At 46.7% G+C, this 22,215-nt stretch overlaps 1 protein-coding gene across 3 annotated transcripts in view; it reads left to right on the top strand.

Annotated features, from left to right (window-relative positions):
• LIMK1 (LIM domain kinase 1) overlaps positions 1–22,215 on the top strand; it is a 147,859-nt gene that overhangs the window by 15,982 nt on the left and 109,662 nt on the right. For all 3 annotated transcript variants that reach the window (XM_050169397.3, XM_055065653.2, XM_055065652.2), the window contains one exon: positions 8,303–8,443. In XM_050169397.3, the coding sequence (XP_050025354.1) occupies positions 8,303–8,443 (141 nt within the window). The remainder of the gene's footprint in view (positions 1–8,302; positions 8,444–22,215) is intronic.

Here is a 22,215-nt window from a genome sequence, read left to right as displayed (position 1 = left end):
CATCCCACGACATCACATGGACGTGGCTTTCTCGCTGCTTGTTCCAAATGCAAGTTTCGCGAGCCAGCAGAACCAGCGCAACATGACGCGATGACGAAACAAATGAAACTCCAAAACGCGCGCGGCGCAGAGTCTAGCGATAACGAAACCTTTCCACCACTCATGCTATTGAAGGGTAACGTCAAAGTGTTATCTTTTCTTAGAATCGAACAGAAGTAGACAAGCAGCATTTTCTTCTGTCTTATAATGTAATGAAATGATCTTTTTAATACGAGTAGTTGAGTACTAGTGACATAAATTATGATGAGGAGTGCCTTCGTCATCGGGCTAGTACCGGAATGTCGCTGGGGGGTCTCAAATCGTGTCATGCATTTACCTCAATTTCTCGGTTACTAAAGCTCTGTTCGCGATTGTATTGACGCTGTAGACGTTTTAGAGTATTGCTTTATTACTTTAACTTGACTTCATAGCAACCTTTAGTGTCCCTTTAACTTGGAATTATTAGAAAAATATTTGAAAAATATTCAATTTGATTTGCACTCAAACTTTAATATTCGAATTCACTTTGCATCCAGAATTTTGCTATTTGCACAGTGCTACTGAGAACCAAAGTACTGCCATTGCTTTGTCAGCCTCCTCGTCACTTGTAGCATCCTGAATGAAGCCTGCTTTTTTGAAGCACTCCTTCATTGGGGAACGGTGAACTTCTGACCATGCTCCAAAAATAAACTGGACTGCGATTAGCAACCTAATCTTCAGGTAGGATTGTTGCAAAATTTTGTTTGTGTCCATGTCCATATTGAGCATAAAAGTCTGCTCAGGTCTCAGTGCACTATTTCTCAGTGCACCATTTGCAGTAGTGGCTGTGCCCATGGGCTACGCACCTACTGTTGTATCCAGAGGGCAGAAGGAGCCTTTGTGCACTAAAGGTTTGGCACAGAGTGGTGCGCACTGCAGTTCAGAACCAGTTCTGCCTTCACTTCCTTCATTTGCGATCGATTCATTCAGTAAAACAATGGTAATATGCACAGGCTTGAAACATATTCACGGTTAAAGGGCCCCTGAAACACTTTTTGAACATAGTAAGAAAACGTTGCCGATCTGTTGCAGAGGCTGCTCTTAACACGAGCCAGATATTACTGCACTGCATGTAGCAGGGAGTTCACAACCTTGGGTCATAAACGGTCAAAAAATCGTTTGATCTCGCTTCTGTAATGTTGTCATGCAGCATCGTTGAAAGCAGTAGGACATTCCAATGCTATTGGCTTATTTCGGGATCACGAGAGCGTTCTGAGTAGTACATAATTGCTAATTTTGAGTTAAATAAATGAAACATGTATATGTCTGCAATCTCAAAAAGACAGAATAATCATTTCATGAGAGCAGCATTCCGGGCAAGTTGGTAATGCATTACTCAAGTATTATTGCGAAAAAAAGACATGGACGTAAGACAAGAAGAGAGCACACGCCAAACGTAAACCAGCCGAAAGTACTCGTGATGCAGACAATTAGCTGTGAGACGCCCTGTATCGCTCTGAAGTTGTACCGAAAGGTACTGCCTGTAGAGTCGCGCCTGGTGGTTCCACTCGGACTGCAGGATCCTGCAAACTCTGGTGGAGTGTCCCGCTGAAGGAAGAAAGCCTCCGAACAGGGAAACCAAGTCCGGAGGCGTGATCTTCATGCGTAGACAAAAGTAGAGCGTGCATGCTTTGGAAACGATTGAGTAATGGATTACCAACTTGCCCAGAATGCTCCTCTCATTAAGTTCATCTATAGTTCAACGGGCCCTTTTCTAAATGTTCTTTGCGATTCCTGTGCCACTGTATCCCTCATTGCCACAATCGTTTGCAAAGCACGGACGCTCTACTTTTGTCTATGCATGAAGATCACTCCTCCGGACTTGGTTTCCCTGTTTGGAGGCTTTCTTCCTTTAGCGGGACACTCCACCAGAGTTTGCTGGATCCTGCAGTCCGAGTGGAACCAGCAGGCGCGACTCTACAAGCAGTACCTTTCGGTACAACTTCAGAGCGGTGCAGGGCCTCTCACAGCTAATTGTATGCATCGCGAGTACTTTAGATTGGTTCGTGCTTGGTGTGTGTTCTTCTTCCTCTCTTACGTCTGTGTCTCTTTTTTGTTGCGCAATAATACTTGAGTAATGGATTGCCAACTTGCCCGGAATGCTGCTCTCATTAAGTTAATTTCTAGTCCAACGGGCCCTTTTCTAAATGTTCTTCGTGATCCCTGTGCCACTGTATCCCTCATTGCTGCAATCGTTTGCAAAGCACGGACACTCTCCTTTTGTGTACGCATGAAGATCACTCCTCCGGACTTGGTTTACCTGTTCGGAGGTTTTCACCACGTACCCGAGCACATGAGGATTGGACCCTCTGGCATGTAGCTGTGCACAGCTTAGCCGTGTCTGGGGAAAGGGGGATCCTGGAGGTTGAGCCGATGCTGGGTGTTTGGACCTTTAAGGCCCCCTGGCGGAGGCAACACACCTCTTTGGCCTCTGCTTCACATAGACGGCACCTCCAGACTGACCCACCTGGAGGAAATTGGCAGTTGCCTTTTACTGTCGTCCTCTTCAATCTTCGTCTTTCTGTCTCTAGCCTTTTCATCTTTCCTGTCTCCGTTTCACATCTTACTTCCGAATTATTTGGCAGCAAGGGTATATATTCAGTCTTGGGTATATACATTAGGTTATACTGGTGGTGTATAGCTGGTGCCTGCAGGTTTTTCGGAATCGGCAGCATCCCCTTGTTGGGCTCAGTGGTGGGTGGCTACCACCGCTGCCGAAATTTGAAACCATGTTATGGCAGAAGCTTTCCCCCGCCTTCCAGATTGGCCTCTGAAACGAGGTCGCACCGAAGTACCTTTCGATTTCACATTCAGAGTAAATCCAGGCACATTCATATATTATCATGTCATGCACAACGAAGGAACCACCCCAATGCGACAACTCCCCTTTCTTGGTGGCAAAATGCCTCAAAGAAAAAATTGGAGAAGACTACAAAGCCTCTAAAATGACCAAGTGGAGACGTTCTCCTGGAACTTAAAAAGAAAGAACATTTGGAAAAGATCTGCAATCTCACTAGCATTGGTGACATCAAAATAACGATCTCACCACACCGATCACTAAATACAAGCAGGGGCGTGACCTCTGAAGATTTCCTTAAGTGACGAAGAACTGCTTGAGGGTTTCCAAGAGCAAAACGTAATCAAAGTGTGCAGAATAACAATCAGGAGAAACGACAAAGAAATCCCAACCAAACATGTGATACTTACTTGTGGAACCGGCATTCTTCCCAGTTCACTCATGCAGAGGTAAAGCAACATGCGCAAAATGTAGTGCCAATTATCACCCTTCAGACAACTGTGATGCTCCTCCACATTGCGCAAACTGCAAAGGAGATCATGCTGCTTATTCACGATCTTGTCCCCTCTGGAGGAAAGAGAAAGAAATAATTGCGCTTATGGTGAAAGAGAAAATCTCTTTCTATAAGGCAAGGAAGAAACTCAAAAACTCATCTAGCTCAAACGAGCTATGCCTGTGTGGCGCGGCAGGGCGCAGCACCACGTCGGTTCCAGGGGTCTATAGGGGTCACAGCCAGTGGCCCCATAGTAACTCCATCCGCCCCCTTGGTGGCAGCGGCCAGTGCTGCTCCATCAGCTAAGGCGGGCCACCAGACTGCTGTGTCACAAGGCCCAAGACTTTATCAAACTTTGAGGCCTGAGACAAGCGTCAGTGGCATTCTGCCTTCAAGAAACAAACCTAGGGCCCAAGAACAGTCAAATTCATAAAGGTTTTACTGTTGTCTGAAGGGACCATGAGCCGTTTCTCAGGAGGAGTCGCCATAGTCGATCAGGGTGGCACCCCTACACTAAATGTTCTGTTTAATACTTCTTTCGAGGCTATCGCCATCACCGTTCTATTGCATAAACCCATCACCATCTGTGCACTTTACGTCCCACCCCATACTCATTTTACTACTAGACAACTGGAAAATCTAATACACCAGTTGCCAGAGCCTTTTGTTTTACTAGGAGATTTTAATGCCCATTGTACCCTCTGGGGCATCAATAGAACTGACCAAAGAGGGCAAGTAATCGAACATTTTATTTTGTCTACCAGCATATGTCTTTTAAACTCTGGTTCATCAACATATTTTTCACCAAGCTCAAGCAAATTTAGCTGTCTCGATTTAGCTTTCTGCTCATCGTCTGTCTTTAGTGATTTTAAGTGGGAAGTCCTTGACACTTCATATGGAAGTGATCATTTGCCGGCATTTATCAAGCTATCATCCACATTATCTACCTTAAACTCTAAGCCATGTCGCTGGAAAATACATCTTGCCGACTGGCCGCTTTTTGTGAAACATGCAAACTCAAGGAAACCTTTTCAAATGAACTCAGCGTAAATGAAATTAAGGAAAAGTTCACTGCGGTTTTAATTTCAGTGACAGAAAAGGCAATACCTCAAACATCTAGCCTTGTGCGCAAAAAAATTTACCCCTGCCTGACTCCTGAGTGCACAGAATCAAAAAAGCTTCAAAATAGGGCCTGGGGCATGTTACGAAGACACCCCACCTATACCAACCTCTTATGCTTTAAACAGGCCAAAGCCAAAGCACGATTTATCAGAAGGCAGGCAGAAAAATCATCATGGAAGAAATACATATCTTCAATAAACAGTTCAGTCACATCTAAACGAATGTGGGAACAAGTTGGAAAGTTTCAGTGAGATTACTCATCTTGTACAATACCGTTACTTACAAGTCCAGCACACAAACAACAATACAAGAACAGGCAGCTATACTTGGCGAACATTTTTGTGATGTATTCAGTTCAGTGAATTATACAAAGGAATTTTTACAGTACAAACAGTCTGCTGAAAAACAGAAGTTGCCCACTACTGGCGCGTCAAATGAATCGTACAATTCCCCCCTCACACAACAAGAAATAAACAGAGTCCTTTCTGCAGGAAAAGAAACAGCGCCAGGTCACAACCGTATTCACTACACCATGCTGGCTCATCTATCTCAAGCATCTGTAGACGCTCTCCTTAAAATTTTCAACATGATCTGGGAATCTGGTATAATGCCGGAAGAGTGGAAAAAGGCAATAGTAGTTCCATTTCTAAAAGCCGGTAAATCCTCAACATCCGCAAGCAGGTACAGACCCATTGCCCTCACAAGCTGTTTGGCAAAATCATATGAAAGCATTATCAATATACGACTCTCATTTATTTTAGAATCAAGAAACCTTATAGACCCCCACCAGTGTGAATATAAAAAGGGTTGTTGAACTACTGACCATCTTGTCCGTCTAGAACATGAAATTCGATATGCATTTTTACACAAACAACACTGTCTTGCAGTTTTCTTTTATTTAAAAAAAGCCTGTGATACCATATGGAGATATGGAATTTTAAGAGACCTGGCTGACCTTGGCATCCATGGTAAAATGCTGAACTGCCTAGCTGATTTTATGCCTAATAGAACATTTCAGGTACGTCTGGGCTCAGTACATTCTCATACATTTGCACAGGAAAATGGCATTCCACGAGGCTGTGTTCTCAGCACGACACAGTTCACAGTAAAAATGAACTCAGTTAATGAGATTATACCGTCGTCTCTCATGCACTCTGTACGTAGACGATCCCCAAATGGCTTGCCGTGCCTCAAGTTTGCCAACCTGTGAAAGGCAGCTTCAAAAAATGGTTTCCGTTTCTCCACTCAAAAAACAGTTACTGTTTTGTTCTCTCGGAAACGACGGCTACACTGCGATCCAGTCCTAAAATTGAATGACGCCATACTGCCAGTGAAACAAGACCACAAGTTTTTAGGAGTAACCTTTGACATCAAACTAAACTTCCTAGCTTATATAAAAGCACTAAAATTTAAAGCAAATAAAGCGCTAAATGTTGTTAAGGTTTTGTCTCATAAGCATTGGGGTTCTGACTGAACGTGTCTTTTACGTATCTATCGGTCCCTTGTGTGCAGCATTCTAGACTACGGCTGCATGGTTTATGGCTCAGCCAGACAGTCTTACATTCGACGACTTGATCCAGTACATAACCTGGGTATGCAACTGGCAAGTGGTGCCTACCGAACATCACCTGTCCAAAGTTTACACGTTGAGTGTAATGAACCTTCCTTACAGCAGCGCAGAGCGTTACTCACTTTCTCCTACGTGCTCAAAGTTCAGTCCTCACCACAACACGTATGCTACAGCATCGTCACACAGTGCAACTCATGCTTACACTACACAAATAAACCGAACATGATTAAGTCGCTTGTCTTGTGATATGAGGAATATTATTGGGAGTATGACATCCCTCGCTAAATCCTCCAGGTTGCCAAAAAACCATGACGATTGCCCCCATGGTACGATTTCACATAGTTATGTGACTGGACATTAACACATTTAAAGAAAAGAGATGCCCCGCTTGAACACATTATACAAGAATTCCGTGCTCTTCAGGACAAATATCAAAATAACATGGAATTCTACACTAATGGCTCTAAAACAAGAGAACACGGGGGTGTAGGGGCCGTAACAGAAAAATTGGGAAACAAGTATTTGTCTAACCGAAACATGCCTCTGTTTTCACTGCTGAAGTTTATGCTGTATGGGTTGTAGTTAAAAAGATTATCACTGGCAAACAGAAAAACACAGTCATATACACCAGTTCCTTAAGTACACTGAAGGCTCTACATCTGAAATCTGAGTGTGAACCCATGCTAGGGGATATACTAAACATGGTCGCGTTTAAAAAATACGGGAGATCGGTTCGTTTCTGCTGGGTACCAAGTCATGTTGGGATACTGGGTAATGAAGCAGCTGATACATGTGCCTCGATGGCAGCGTACAAAGAAATAACAAAAATAACACTACCATATAGAGATAGTATCCGTGCCGTTAGGAAGGCCTTAACGTCAAAGTGGCAACACGAATGGGACTTTTGTACATACAACAAGCTACATCTCACTAAACCCGTACTTGGTGAGTGGAAGTCGTGTAACCACCAGGAGCGGTTCTTTGAAGTAGTTCTATGCCGACTATGCATTGGGCACACACACCTCACACATAATTATTTATTTACAATAGAAGACGTACCAACATGTGAAAAATGCCAAGAACCACTAACAGTTATGCATAAATTACTCACATGCACACATAATGAAGTACAAAGACGAAGCCTTTTGCATAACCTATATCAACTGCACATACCTATACATCCTGCTTCAATTTTAGGAGTGGATTCGATAGTCCCATTACCTGACGTGCGTAAATTCCTAGACGACACAAGCTTTTTACACAAAATATGGATTAACACAGCCTTTCTCCTATTAAATAGTATTATAAAATACCTCGTGTTTGGCGCAGCATAGCCTTAGTCACTTTTCCGCCACTAAACCACATTTAACTAAAATCTACAGGCAGTACCTTCCAGCACAACTTCAGAGCGGTGCAGGGCGTCTCACAGCTCATTGTCTGCGCATCGCGAGTGCTTTCGGTTGATTTGTGCTTGGTGTGTGTTCTGCTCTTCAGTCTTTTTTTTTTTGTTTCACAATAATACTTGAGTAATCATTTCATCTTTATACTGCCAGGCTACAACAACAGTTGCGTGTAGCTGCGTAGTCTACCGTGGCCGCTACAGGGTGCCGTGATGAGCCCTTTTGCTGCTGCAACCTTCAACCTTTGGGCAGGGCTTTGCCCCATCGGTTCCTCAGCTGCGTAGCTACCAGCACACTAGCGGAGACACAGAGAGAAAACTGGATATCAGTGCAATAACTCCACTTACAGTTTAACTGAAACATTTTTATGGCACGAGATTCATGAGACTGTGTTCTTTTATAGTGAGGCCATTTTGTGATTAGTCAGAAAAGTGTTTCAGGACCCCTTTAAGCCATAGTTACGGCGGTTCCCCCACCCAGTCCCCGCATAGGGCCTATTGTAGTGTCTGATTGCTTTCCCATAGTGGCTTGTTGTATGCCTACCAATTGGTGTGCACCAAGACCAGTTTCTTGCAAAGTGCAGTGCTTCAACTGTCAGTGTTTCTGACACCATGCTGTGCTGCAAAAGGTCTTCCACCTATTCAGAAAGCACAGGCCTGTCTACCAATGATTTCAGCTTCTGCTCAGGTGCAGTGATGCTTATACGAATAAGCATTGGGAATGCACGGTTATGTGCTGGTAGCAAAATATCGATTATGTTGATAGTCGAGGGGTGGCTGCACAAAAAGAAATTTGAAGGTGGTGTTCACTCTAATTCACAGATCAAATGACTTTTGTTACAGGTTGAAGAACTCATCAAGTCAACAAACAAGGTGTTGCAGCTGACAATTGAGCATGATCCTAGCAATGTCTCAAGGTATCCTCTGCTCTGCCCTCCCAGAAGAAAAGCTTTGAGCGACAAGGAAAGGCGGTACAAAAGAAAGGTTTGTAGTATCTCTAGTGAAATCTATTGATGCCTAGTATTATGCTAAGGAATCTTGTCGCCAAAATTATCCTCTGCTGGAGTTTTCTTTTTCTATTTTATTTGGAAGCATCAGTGTGCAGTACTATAATTTTGATTAACCTCTTCAGCTTGTTGTCATAATTTTTTAACATGTACTACACTACATGGAAGAAAATTATTAATAAAGGGCCCCTCACCAGGTTTGGACATTTTAAACCGACAAGAGAAACATATACAACTCATGCTGACAATCCTGTCTGCAAAGTACTAAGCGCTGCACGTCTTGAAAACAGCTGAAATGTCAAACCATATGCTACATGCCCTCCCTCTCTAGGAAGCTCCTCTTCCAGCCAGAGTCACATGCACAAACGCCTGCGTAAAACACTGCTAGCAACGTCACTCACCATGTCACGTGACTTCAGTAAATCATCCAGTGCAGAATGCACCATGTCAGCACTGGAAGTGCACTGTGCAATGCAAGAAAAAAAAAAGAAGGCGAGGCTCATCACGTGAATCTGATGCGGTCCTTCGGCTCTGGTACGGGATAAAGCAGGGAAGGAACGCCGCATGCGGATGCTAGTCGAAGCAGCGGAAGAGAGTTTCTCTGTTGGCAGTAGCACTCGCCTACTGGCGGTATGGTATCTTCCCCAGTAACGAACCATTAAAAAATTATTGTAATAAAATGATCCCAAGTTCGTTTTGCAACTTCCGGTGCCTAACACAAAATTTGCAATGGGGGCCTGGTAAGAGGGGCACCCTTTCAGAGTCGACTTTTTTCGCCTTATGCGACCGCCCAGGGTCGATATTTTTTATTGCAGATTTAAATTCTTCTGAGGGATCTCTTTCGAAAAAAATTTACCGTAATCTTTCTAGGGTGACCGTAAAGTGAGAAAAAAATATTTTGCATTGGTATATATGTGCTGTTTATTCATGAATAACGACCATAAAAAAGAAAATGAACTTATAAGAAGTAAAAAGTTTGTGCATTGTTATACGCATAGTTGAAGGCTTAAAAAATTATGAAGTTTTACGTGCCAAAACCACTTTCTGATTATGAGTAGTGGATTACGATTATGATTAGTGGAGGACTCTGGAAATTTTGAATACCTGGGGTCCTTTAACGTGCACCTTAATCTAGGTACACAGGTGTTTTCGCATTTCGCCCCCATCGGAATGCGGCTGCTGTGGCCGGGATTCGATCCCGCGTCCTCGTGCTCAGCAGCCCAACACGTTAGCCACTCAGCAACTACGGCTGGGTCGTTCAAGGCTTAGTAAATGCACACACGAGAATATTTCGCAAGACTCAAGTGTTCCTGCTCTTGCACTAATATTTACGTCCATAGCGTAGTTGAACTGTGTAGGTGAGCGCACTAAAGAAAACTGTGTGCTTGTGTGCCTGTCAAAAATGCAAAACGTGTGTCAAACTTCCGCTAATCTTCATCTTATCGCCAACCAGAGGTGATTAGTTTTCGTGCGTCTTCCTCCCCCCCCCCTTCCCCCAAAAAGAAGAAAAGAAAAGGAGGGAAACGCATGCATAGTGGCATCCTTCATATGCGCACCCCTGTGAGCAATAAACGAGCGAGTAACAGGCGGTCACCCTTTGAGTGATTAGTAACGAGATAGCCACCAGTTTTGCGAGCGCAAGAAGCCGAAACTGCCCGCAGAACAAAACTCAAACTAACCGCTGCCCACCCACGCACGCGCCAATGCGCGAGGATAGTATATAGACACGCCGGAGCATATATATTAGCTCTAAAACAAACCATGCAACGAAAACCGAGAGAGGCAGGCATGAGAAAAAAATTCCCTCTATTCCCGCATAGTGGCAGCACATGCCAGAAAAAAAAAGATGAGGAAATTGGTGTGCTTTTTAAAGGTACAGATGGCGCTGTAAATATACGGCATCGACTATTTTGGTCTTGTTTGCAGTGCCGTATACTTACATCATGGACCCTGCAAGGGTTAAGGAAACAAATTTTTTGCTGTGAAGCTGTTCATGTGGACCCTGTGCCGTCGTTGTCGGACTTCCCTAAAGAGGGGCCACGTGACCTAGCGGGAGAGGAAAAGAGGAGCTCAACAGGGGGAAAGAAGTTGGAGGGACCCCTTTCTCCCTGTGAGAATACTACCTTACATAGGAATCTTATACAGTTGTCACACGGTACATTTTCAGCGATCTATCGATGATTGACTCCACCCTGCCGTGAAAGAAAAATGTTATGCTGGCAGTTTGTGGCCAACGAACAGTGCCCAGGGATTGATACACGATACTACCGTATTTACACGAATGTAAGTCGATTCGAATGTAAGTCGACCCCCCCATATCGCGTGACAGGAAAAAAAAAATAAGGAAAGCATACTCGAGGGCGCATTCGATAACGAAAATTTGTTAGTAGCTGACATAGTCACTGGACTACTCGTCTTCACTAGTGCTGCCATCAACATCGTTGCTACGGTCCCACAGCATGTCGTTGTCCAGCGAAATTTCACATTTGGCAAATGACCGAGTCAGTTTGAGATTAGGGACTTGACGTTGCTGTTATTTTGTGGCCCAGTTTAGGCGACTACAGCAAAGCGCAGGACGAACTCACACCTGCTGTATTGACCAATAACCGGAAATGAGGCACGCATATGGGTTCCGCGAAGAGGGGGTGCGGGCAACACTCACGCGTGAAGAGAAAGCGGATTAGTAGCTGCACCGTAGAAAAGGCACTAGAACTGCACCCCCGCTCGGAACAAAAGGGTAGACGGCCCGAGCTGAAGGGGAGCGTTCCGGGAGACGAGCGTGAAGATGAAAGAAGGGGGGTGCTTAAGGTCGCCGACACCACTAAGGCCAATGCGCTCCCCAAATGTCCCGTCGCCCGTCTCGGTCACGGAATTTGGGCGACGCGGCGCTGCCCAGTCGGTTTGATGTTTGATGCTAAGGATTCCCGTGAAAACGGCGGTAGCTTTACCACTTAGCCGGCTACGGCCGAGGAATGCTTTTGTGTGCGATTGCCATAGGGTTCCAATTATGGTGTTTGTATTTCAAGCGAACCGGCACACAGCTGCACGGGAGACAGATTTCTCAGTACTGGCAGAGTAGCCCGATGACTGGCGGATATACAGTAATAATCCGCGATTTCACGGAACATTCTCGGCAGCTTTCATGGCGGCCGTTTGCAGGTGAAAAGAGGGAAGACATCCGGGGCTGATACCCGCAGCCCGACGTAGGAGAGAGTGAGGTGGCACGTGTCTTTGAGAAATCCTATCGCCTGGCGTGTTCTAAAGAGTGCCACTGTTTCCACCAATGCCGTGTGCGGCACGAAAGTGGTTGAGCTATTGGTTACAATGATGTGAACTCGCATGTGTGATTGGCTGGTTTGCGAACCCTTTGTACAACAGAGCACTTAAAAAGTCATGTTTGGTTGTGTGGAAAGGGACGGAACTTCGGGCTTGGACTCGGAGAGACGCCTCGGCGTTTGAATAAAACGTCACTTCGTCGGACAACGGCTCTTCCTTCGCGCTGCCACCGTGCACTCGAATCATCGAGGGGCGCCGACTTCGGACCTTCAACACCTTCCCTCCTTGACTAGCGTTGAAGCTACGAGAGGACAAGGGAAAGTAAATTAACTGGCGCAGTCGACAGGATCGGACAGCCCGCAGCGAGGAAGGTGCTTAAGTCCGGTGAAGCTGACCGGACGCTCGCTGCAACTTGGACCTGCTGGTACGCTATGAGAAGCAGTACTGGCATCCCGCACGAGCCTGCCAGACAACATTTGCTCGACAGGAGTTGAGCGGGACGAGAGCTGCTGCGCGTCAAGGAACGAGGGCAGACCCGAAGGACTTCGTTGAGCGACAAAGGAGGTGCTGTGTTCTGCATCAGGAGCAAGGCAGCAAGGAACGTCGACGCGACTGAGCAAGGCAACGCCAGGGGTGATCCGGTGGAGCACTGGGAGCAGGGAAGGACTACGTCACGACGAGCCGGGGAGCCAAGACTGACGCAGCTGACAGCAGCATCGGGCGACGCATCACGACAAGGTGAGGCTCATTTTGTGCTCTCTCGAGGTCCCTTTCACTGAATGCACTTGCGTTCAGGCACACTCTGGGAGATGGCGGATTCAGATGGAAACGCAATGGAAGGTGATAGTGTGAATGAATCGCATCGCACCCGCGAATTGATGCTGGAGATAGAGGCCTTAAAGCTCAAGCTAGAGCTTGAAAAGATGAGATCGTCGCGTGCCTCGTCAGAGGAACCGGAGAACAGGAATCAGCACACCGGAATGGCCCGATACGCGAAAGAGTTGAAAGCAGTCCTTGCCCCCATGCCCACTAATGAGCCAATGATTCCCGCCTGGTTCAAGAACGTGGACGCTCTTCTTGCGGCATTAAGTGTACCTGAGGAAATACAGGGCACTATTATCTTACCATTCTTAAATGACAAGATGCGAACATTCGTTGCCAATCAATCGGAGGCTGGTGTAATGCGTTACTCAGACCTAAAATCTAGAGTGTTGAAGGAACTGCGGATGACTCCAAGTGAGTACCGCAGAATGTTTCTCGAAGTCAAGAGGGAAGCAAACGAGTCTTGGAGCCAAGTTGCGGCACGCCTGGAGACAATGTTCACGTACTATCTCAGAAGTAGAGAGGTGCTGTCGTTTGAGAGTCTGCAGGAATTGCTTATAGCTGACAGACTAAAGCAGTTAATGCCAAGTGATCTCCGCTCACTGGTCACCCAGCAGGAAGTAAAGGGCTGGTTGAAAGCCAAAGACATAGCGGAGTTAGCCGCAAATTTCGAAGAAAGTCTGAACATTAGCAGACAAGGCAATTATCGCGGTACTGCACCAGGAAATGACAATTATAGGCCGCAAGCTAAACAAGCCGCTGGGTCGAGCTTCAGCCCTAATTCTGTGGTGTGTTTTGGATGCGGACAACGGGGTCACTTCAAAAGAGATTGTGACTCTTCACACGGCACTACTGCCAAGAAAGCTGAAGTTTCGCGCGTTGCTCCCCAGGATGAGAGGTCAGTTAAGATCCCTGCCACATCACCGCGACACGCCGCCTTTGGGAACAATCCACTGATGGGTGACCCGAGAATCGATATTTTAGTGGGAGACAAACGTTGCGTCGCGCGCATTGATTCAGGTGCAGATATCACGGTGATCAGAGCGAATGCGGTATCGGCTGATATTTCGGGTCAGAGCAGCGGCCGAATAAGGTTAACGGGTGCTTTTGGACAGGGTGTCACCGCGCACCTAATGTATGTGCCTCTCGGTCTTCCGTGCTCGTCGGGGAGCGCTACTCAGCGTGTGCCATTGCTTTGTGCAGTAACAGATCAGTTAACTACCAGCGCGCCAGTTTTACTCACTCCGGAAGATTACGAATGCCTTCGTCACTGCCGGCAAGAGCTACTGAATGATCTGCAGGAATGTGATTGGGGTACAGACTTTAAAGCAAGGGAATTCGAACTGGAACAGTATTCCCCGATGAGAGAGCAAGAACAGGTGACCGAATGCTCTACCCGTAGCGCTAACGCCGTGCAGCGCGCAATTGAGGAACCATCGGGCAATGAGCCACAGGCGACTGACACTGAGAGTGGCGCAAGCACCTCATTAGGAGATGGAGAGAGTGAAGAGGGCGCACATGCATTGGACTCGCAAGCTACTAATCCCACGTCAAGTGAGGAGCAGCGGCAATCGGATAGTCGGGATGCTGTAGGGCTGGATAATATAGGCGACAGCGAGCAACTTCGGCCAATCACAGAAAACTCTTTTGCGAAAGAGCAGGAAAAAGATGAGTCACTGGCCGACGCTTGGCGCCAGGCGAAAGAGGGGTCGCATGGCATGGTAATCGATGGTCCATTACTTTATCACAGGGAGAAATTAGATGGGAAACAGTGCCTCCAATTGGTAGTCCCAAAGTCGCGCCGAGCCGAGGTGTTAGAGTTAGCGCACGACAGTCCTTGCGGTGGTCACTTCTCAGAAAAAAAGACAAAACAGCGCATTAAAGGGGCCTTCTTTTGGCCGTCATTGGCGTCTGATGTGAAGCACCACTGTCAGAGTTGTCATGGGTGTCAGGTTCATGCGCGTAAGCTAAAAACTGACCGGGTGCCCATAACGCCCCTGAACAGACCGCAGACACCTTTTGAGGTAATTTACCTTGACTGCATAGGCCCCCTAGAGCCAGCTTCGTCACGCGGTCATAAATATGCCTTAAGTGTAGTGGATCTTTGTACTCGATGGGCAGAAGTGATTCCACTGCGAGCTTTAACAGCCAAGGCAACGTGTCAAGCTTTAATAGACGTATTTAGTCGATACGGAACGCCAGAACTAATATGTAGCGACCAAGGGACAAATTTCACCGCTAAATTAACCACGGAGCTGATGGATAGATTAGGTGTAAAGATGAGGTTCGCTACGCCTGACCACCCGCAAAGTAACGGTATCGTTGAACGCTGGAACGGTACTTTCAAAGGTATGCTGCGTCACATAATAGGAACGCATGGAAGAGATTGGGACCGCTACGTACCTTGCTTATTGTGGGCATATCGCGAAGTGGCGCATGACATCACTGGGAAGGCACCATTCGAACTAATGTATGGTCGCGCACCACATGGGCCCCTCAGCATTCTTCGTAAATCGTGGACTGGTGAGTGGACCCCTCCAATAGGGCTAAGCAAACCAGCAGCGGTGTATCTAAAGGAGCTCCGAGAACAGATGAGCAAGGCTTCAAAAGTTGTAAATGAGCGTAGCAGCGAAATGCAGAAACTTTATGCACAGAGGTATAACCTGCGCTCCACCCGGAAAGAGTTTTCGGCCGGGGACCAGGTCCTCGTCATGCAAAGTGAGGGCGTCAGCAAACTGCAACCGAAGTGGCAAGGACCTGTAGTCGTGAAAGAAAGGACGCGGACCGACAGTTACGTTGTAGTCGATAATGCGGGTGCTGAGAGACTGGTCCATGCTAATAAACTCCGACAGTATTACGCGCGAGCTGGTAATGTGGGTGTGGTATTCGAGGCCGACGCAGAGTTTGGGAACATCGAGATGACACCGCACGCTACCAAGCCGTGTGGTCAAATTCATGTAGCTGCACAGACAAATGATCTAAGTCCTAGTCTGCGGCAGGAACTCAGCGTGATTCTGGATGAGTATAGAGGGGTGCTGTCTGACCGGCCTGGTCGAAGTAAGTTTGGTGAGCATAAGATTATACTATCACCCGGTACTAAGCAGACACGTCCACATATGTATAGGGTACCAATGGCCTTGAGGGCGGAAGTGGAAAGGCAAATGCAGGAGTTGCTGGCCTGGGACTTTATCTACCCAGTACAGAGCGCGTTTGCCCATCCTGTGGTGTGTGCGACCAAACAGGACGGATCCATCAGAATATGTGTAGATTACAGGAACTTAAACGCAGTCACTGAACCTGACCAATTTCCCATGGGAAATGTGACCGAGCTCTTGTACTCTATAGCTAAGGCAAAGTACATATCAGCTCTAGATATGACCCGCGGGTATTGGCAAATACCGCTGGATCAAGAATCGCAAAGGCTGACAGCGTTCGCAACACCCAGCGGCTTGTACGCATGGAAGGTTATGCCTTACGGACTACGCAATTCTGCGGCAACATTCCAGCGAGTAGTCAACGAGTTACTCAGCAGTCATCGTCAGTATGCTTGTGCATACATTGACGACATAGCCATATTTTCTGAGACATGGGAAGACCACATGCACCACTTGCGAGCAGTATTACGAGCAATTCAGGATGCAGGCCTCACGGTAAACCCGATAAAATGCAAATTTGCCCAGCCGCAGGTTAAGTATCTCGGACACGTAGTGGGATCAGGTGTACATGCTCCAGACCCTGAGAAAGTACGCGCTATCCAGCAGCTGAGACCGCCCAAGACAAAACGTGAACTGAGGAGTGTTCTCGGGCTTCTCAACTACTATCGAGACTATGTGCCGAACTATTCAAGACTCGTCTTGCCACTGACAGGGCTGACAAATAAAAGAGCTCCAAACACACTGCCGTGGAACTCGGAGGCGCAAGTTGCGTTCGACTCAGTTAAAAACGCCCTCGCGTCTATTCCTGGGTTGACAGCACCAGACCCCAGCAAAGGTTTTTGTTTGGCCACGGATGCATCGGAAATGGCAGTTGGCGCTTGCCTCTCCCAAAAAGTAGGTGAAAAAGAGCGACCAATTGCATTTCTTAGTAAGAAGTTGAGCCCGTCGCAACAAAAGTGGTCCACAATTGAGCGGGAGGCGTTTGCGATTGTGTGGGCGCTAGAGTCTTTGGGTACATGGCTATTCGGCACAAAGATCAAAATAATGACTGACCATGATCCGCTGACTTTCCTGACACGCGCGGCTCCCTCCAGTGCTAGACTGACGCGTTGGGCATTGGCGATCCAAAAGTACGACATAGAAATTGTTCACATCAAAGGTACGCTGAACAAGGCTGCTGATGCACTTTCGCGTCTCGGATGAACATTCGGGATGTGTTATATATTTGTTGAGTCAATAGGCTGTTATGTTTGTTAAACTGTTGTATTTAGGCGCGTATAGTAGTTGATCTTTAGCCATGAATTAGTGTGTATATCGAATCACCGTGCAGGATTGGTTTTGCATGTTCGAAAACAAGTGTTAAATGTCGTTTTAAGGTAACTCTAAAAGCTGAATATTTTTGTGTATAATGTCGAAATGTCTTGGGAGTCATGTCAAATAGTCACTCATTTGCGGGTGCGACCGATTGACCTGAGGGTATAGCTGACACTGATCCCGTCGCTCCCGCTGAGTGTGCTCTGGGGGACCTTGGGGCGCACAGAGTGGGTCTCATGTGTTGGGACAATCACGGTGCGGACTGGTGACCGCGAGAGACACTAGACAACAGGACGATTGGGACTCCGTACTGTTCATGTGCCTTCTGTTAGAGGAGTCAAACCCACGCGAACTTATTGATGTTGATTGCAGCGCGGAGTGTGTCATCATTGTTCTTGCGTTGGTAGAATGGCGAGGTTTTTGTTACTGATGCGAGTGTGATGTCTACTGTATGGGAGGCAATGTCATGTGTTCCTCTTCGCCATTACTACACGAGGTTATCCTTTTGTTTACGAAATGGAGATTGGAATGTGCGGAAGGGTTGATTTAAATTTTGTGCAGTTTGTTTTTATATGTTTTATCATGTTACGTGGACATCGAGTGTCCAGTAACACTCTTGAGGGGGGAGGAGTCAGTTTGAGATTAGGGACTTGACGTTGCTGTTATTTTGTGGCCCAGTTTAGGCGACTACAGCAAAGCGCAGGACGAACTCACACCTGCTGTATTGACCAATAACCGGAAATGAGGCACGCATATGGGTTCCGCGAAGAGGGGGTGCGGGCAACACTCACGCGTGAAGAGAAAGCGGATTAGTAGCTGCACCGTAGAAAAGGCACTAGAACTGCACCCCCGCTCGGAACAAAAGGGTAGACGGCCCGAGCTGAAGGGGAGCGTTCCGGGAGACGAGCGTGAAGATGAAAGAAGGGGGGTGCTTAAGGTCGCCGACACCACTAAGGCCAATGCGCTCCCCAAATGTCCCGTCGCCCGTCTCGGTCACGGAATTTGGGCGACGCGGCGCTGCCCAGTCGGTTTGATGTTTGATGCTAAGGATTCCCGTGAAAACGGCGGTAGCTTTACCACTTAGCCGGCTACGGCCGAGGAATGCTTTTGTGTGCGATTGCCATAGGGTTCCAATTATGGTGTTTGTATTTCAAGCGAACCGGCACACAGCTGCACGGGAGACAGATTTCTCAGTACTGGCAGAGTAGCCCGATGACTGGCGGATATACAGTAATAATCCGCGATTTCACGGAACATTCTCGGCAGCTTTCATGGCGGCCGTTTGCAGGTGAAAAGAGGGAAGACATCCGGGGCCGATACCCGCAGCCCGACGTAGGAGAGAGTGAGGTGGCACGTGTCTTTGAGAAATCCTATCGCCTGGCGTGTTCTAAAGAGTGCCACTGTTTCCACCAATGCCGTGTGCGGCACGAAAGTGGTTGAGCTATTGGTTACAATGATGTGAACTCGCATGTGTGATTGGCTGGTTTGCGAACCCTTTGTACAACAGAGCACTTAAAAAGTCATGTTTGGTTGTGTGGAAAGGGACGGAACTTCGGGCTTGGACTCGGAGAGACGCCTCGGCGTTTGAATAAAACGTCACTTCGTCGGACAACGGCTCTTCCTTCGCGCTGCCACCGTGCACTCGAATCATCGAGGGGCGCCGACTTCGGACCTTCAACACCTTCCCTCCTTGACTAGCGTTGAAGCTACGAGAGGACAAGGGAAAGTAAATTAACTGACCGCACCACGACATCTTGTGGAACAGCAGCCCACACCGAATGCACCCAACCACACACAGCCGTCAGGGAGGCTCTTTTGACAGGTCCGGTTGGCGTAATTGTTGGCGTAATGACAGGTCCTTAAAAGGCGAAGATCTGGGCTTGTTTCATGATCATGTCGCGCTTCAATGGCAGGGACCGATCACGCATTTCAGCGACGTACGACGCAAGCTTAGCCTACAGCTCCAAAAAGCATGCAGACTTCGGCACGTGGGAAATTCCTCACTTGCCGTCACAGGTGAAAATTTCGCTTAGCTGCAGTCGCCACTCTCGCACCACCCGTTCAGAAACACCGAACTTGCGGCCCGCTGCGCAGTGATTTGTTTCTTCAGCGTAGAGGATGGCAGCCCTCTTGAACACTGCTGTGAACGAGTGCCGAATGATTAGTGGGTCTGGAGCACTCATGACGACTGAGGAAGCATAGAAGTAGCACGTAGCCGGCAGTCAAGTGGAATGCGTCAAACTATAGAGAAAACTAAACACAACAGGGAAAGAGAAACCCGCGAGCAGCCCGACTCCCTTGCTAAGTTGCCTATGCAGCTAGCGACGGCGAAACAACAATTTAACTAGATTTTGGTCCATATTGCGAGTGTTTTGCGCATTTAACACCCAGACAGAGAGCTATGAATTTCTACGCTAGTCGGACACGCCGCCGAACTGCCATAAAGCGCTTGCTGGCTCACTTTTCAGACTGATGGCGGAAACGACGGCAACCACGGTAGCTCCAGGCACTACGAAGAAATGCCGCAATCGACACTACTGTTGTGTTGTTAATTGCCATGAATGTGAAGGACGGAATAACAACGTTCAGTTTTACCGATTTCCATCGCGATCGTATGAAGGGGAAAGGCGAGAGAGCTAGATACGGGCCGTTCAACCTGTTAGGTAATCGGATTACTTGCATTCCCCACAACACAGCGGCTCGCATCAGAAAGTGCGACAATTTTGTTCTTCTATAATTGTGTTGCGTAGCCCTGACGGAGGACCGTGGTAACCAAGCGAAAACTCAAGAATTTGCAGCCGCCACTTCGTTGGTAACAGAAAAAACAACGTTGCGAACCATCCTGCTTATGTGCCATCGGTATCTCCACCTTTTAACAGACGTCCGCCTCCGCTTGACTCAACAAGTGGAATGGAGAGATTTGGCAGGTCAGCTTAACCAAACATTTTGGTTCGTTTATGAATTCAAAATCCTGTTCTAGAGCATCGTTGTATCGCGAGCTCATTTCTACTTTCGGTATTTTGTATGTCCTGCGCCGATACAAGCACGCTTCGCAATGTGCTGAGCCTGCTCGACTGCGTTTTTCAAATGTGAGCAATCAAGTTGCTGTAGGAGCACTGGACGAGTAATTGCGAAGTAACGCACATGTGTAAAGAAAAAAAAATGTCGCGTGTATTTGCATTTATTTGTGCGCGCTTGTTGCTCAAAGCGTCTGCGAAAAGTTCAAATTAAGGTACGAGCGATGCTGTAGCTCCTGCGAGAAAGAAAGATGCAGCGCGTAGGCACTGTAGGAAGCTTCTTTCGTTATGATCTCACGCTGTTTGCTGCCTTGCAAAACGCTTTCTGTTTGCTGCCCTGGAAAAGGCTATGAAAGGAATTCACTCCCTGTAAATAATTGCGACATAAAACATTACGATAAAATACATAAAAATATAGGAGACACTTAAGTCTTGTGTTCAGGACATATTCAATATGAACCAATTTGAAATGCTTAAATTTTTATGCTGATATGCCTATAGACAAACCTGATGCTCTCTGTACTTGCGAGTTGCAGCACGCCGAAATGACACTTGAGACTTTATTTTATATTGTACACGTACTTCGTCCTGCTGCGCTTCCTTTCCGAAGCCTGGATGGGCAGAAGCTTTCCAGGTCCTTGAGTTTTAGGAAACCGTGCCTCAACACAAACGAAAGAGAAGGGTCTATTGTGGCCTATGCACCTTCGCTTGCGGACAGCTCTCCTTGCACTACTCAGTTCGTGCCAAGGCTCCGATGGGGGCGCTGGTGACAGCTTTTTCCGCAGCGCCGCCTGGGCAGAGTCTGAGGTCTATACATAGTGTGTATGTAAAGAGTGCACTTGCTGCCATGGACTTTTCCCATATATGCCTAAACTTTGACAAATTGAAAGTGTAAAAATATTATTTGATAAAAAGCCTCTCAAGGGCTTCAATATACTGTAAGCGATTTGTTGATAGAAATTTCTTTTTGTAACTGCTGATTTTGAGTCATCCTACATATGTGACACTACGCAAATGCACTGTTTATTGGGAGTGATAGAATTTAAAATATTTCTTGCATACTCTGATATTGCATTTCTCACAATGCATGGTAGTTTTCTAATGGCAATGGCAACAAATTGTTTGTTCTGCTGAATCACAGTGTGGTCCCATCAGCTAAACAAATTTTGCGTTCTCAGCAAATACTGTTGGCTCTTTGTATGCAATGACTTATAAGCTTTCTGGTATATGGCTGCTATGGGACATTGAAATGCAAGCAGGTCAGCTTTATCACTTCCTACCTTGTAGTCCTAGATCCCATTCACACACGTCAAGAATGTATAGAAGTATTGAAGAATACCGCTTATTTCTCATATAGCAGCGCAGTATGTTGCAATGGTTTGGTGAAGTCTCTCCACTCCACCTTTGTTAGCTTATATCGGGTGATTATAGAAGAGTGACTGTTGACCACATATTTTTGGGAACTTAAACTGCGCTAGGGACGAGACATCGAAGTAGAGGAAGAGAGGACGAACACAGACTAACAACTGGTTTATTGAAACTGCGCAGTGCTGCCTCTTTGAACAATGCGCATGTACAAGCCCAATCGTTCCCAAATATATGTCTTACCAACTAGCCTCCCAACACACTCTTCTTGACCACGACATTTGAATTGCTTTGTATCCAATGACTTATTACCAGGTGCTTGGATTCCACAGCTTGAGCGTTAGACGCGACTTCAAGATTACCGTAGTGTTTGCAATGATAGCTGATTACTTCAGAATTACGATCGGCTCAGTATTCAAAAGACTTGCAGTGATAATTTGAAAATTACTTCAACAAAGTATCACTAATACTGTACGAGTCCAGGAAAGATGCACAGAAAAGAGACCGCCTGAAAGCTCTTCATCCTATCTCATGTATTGTATAAGCATCAGTTATGTTGCTGTGCTGGTTTGTGGTATATAGAAAAAAGGGGAGTAGTTCATTTACGAAATCTTCTTTAAATGTACAGTGACACCTCTTTAAACCGTAGTTGGCCGGAGTTTGGAAAAACTACATACTAAATGGTAGTACTGCTTAAACGAAAGTGTGGGATTGCCCACTTACCTGTCAAAATAGGAACTATGAGAGAGTGTGATAAAAGGGCAGGAAACATACAGTATTTATCCATATCGCGCGACAAA

The sequence above is a fragment of the Dermacentor andersoni genome, chromosome 3 (assembly GCF_023375885.2).
Source record: "Dermacentor andersoni chromosome 3, qqDerAnde1_hic_scaffold, whole genome shotgun sequence".
NCBI classification, from domain to species: domain Eukaryota; kingdom Metazoa; phylum Arthropoda; class Arachnida; order Ixodida; family Ixodidae; genus Dermacentor; species Dermacentor andersoni.
Note: the sequence above shows the minus strand (reverse complement) of the source record. Positions and strands in the feature narration are given on the sequence as shown.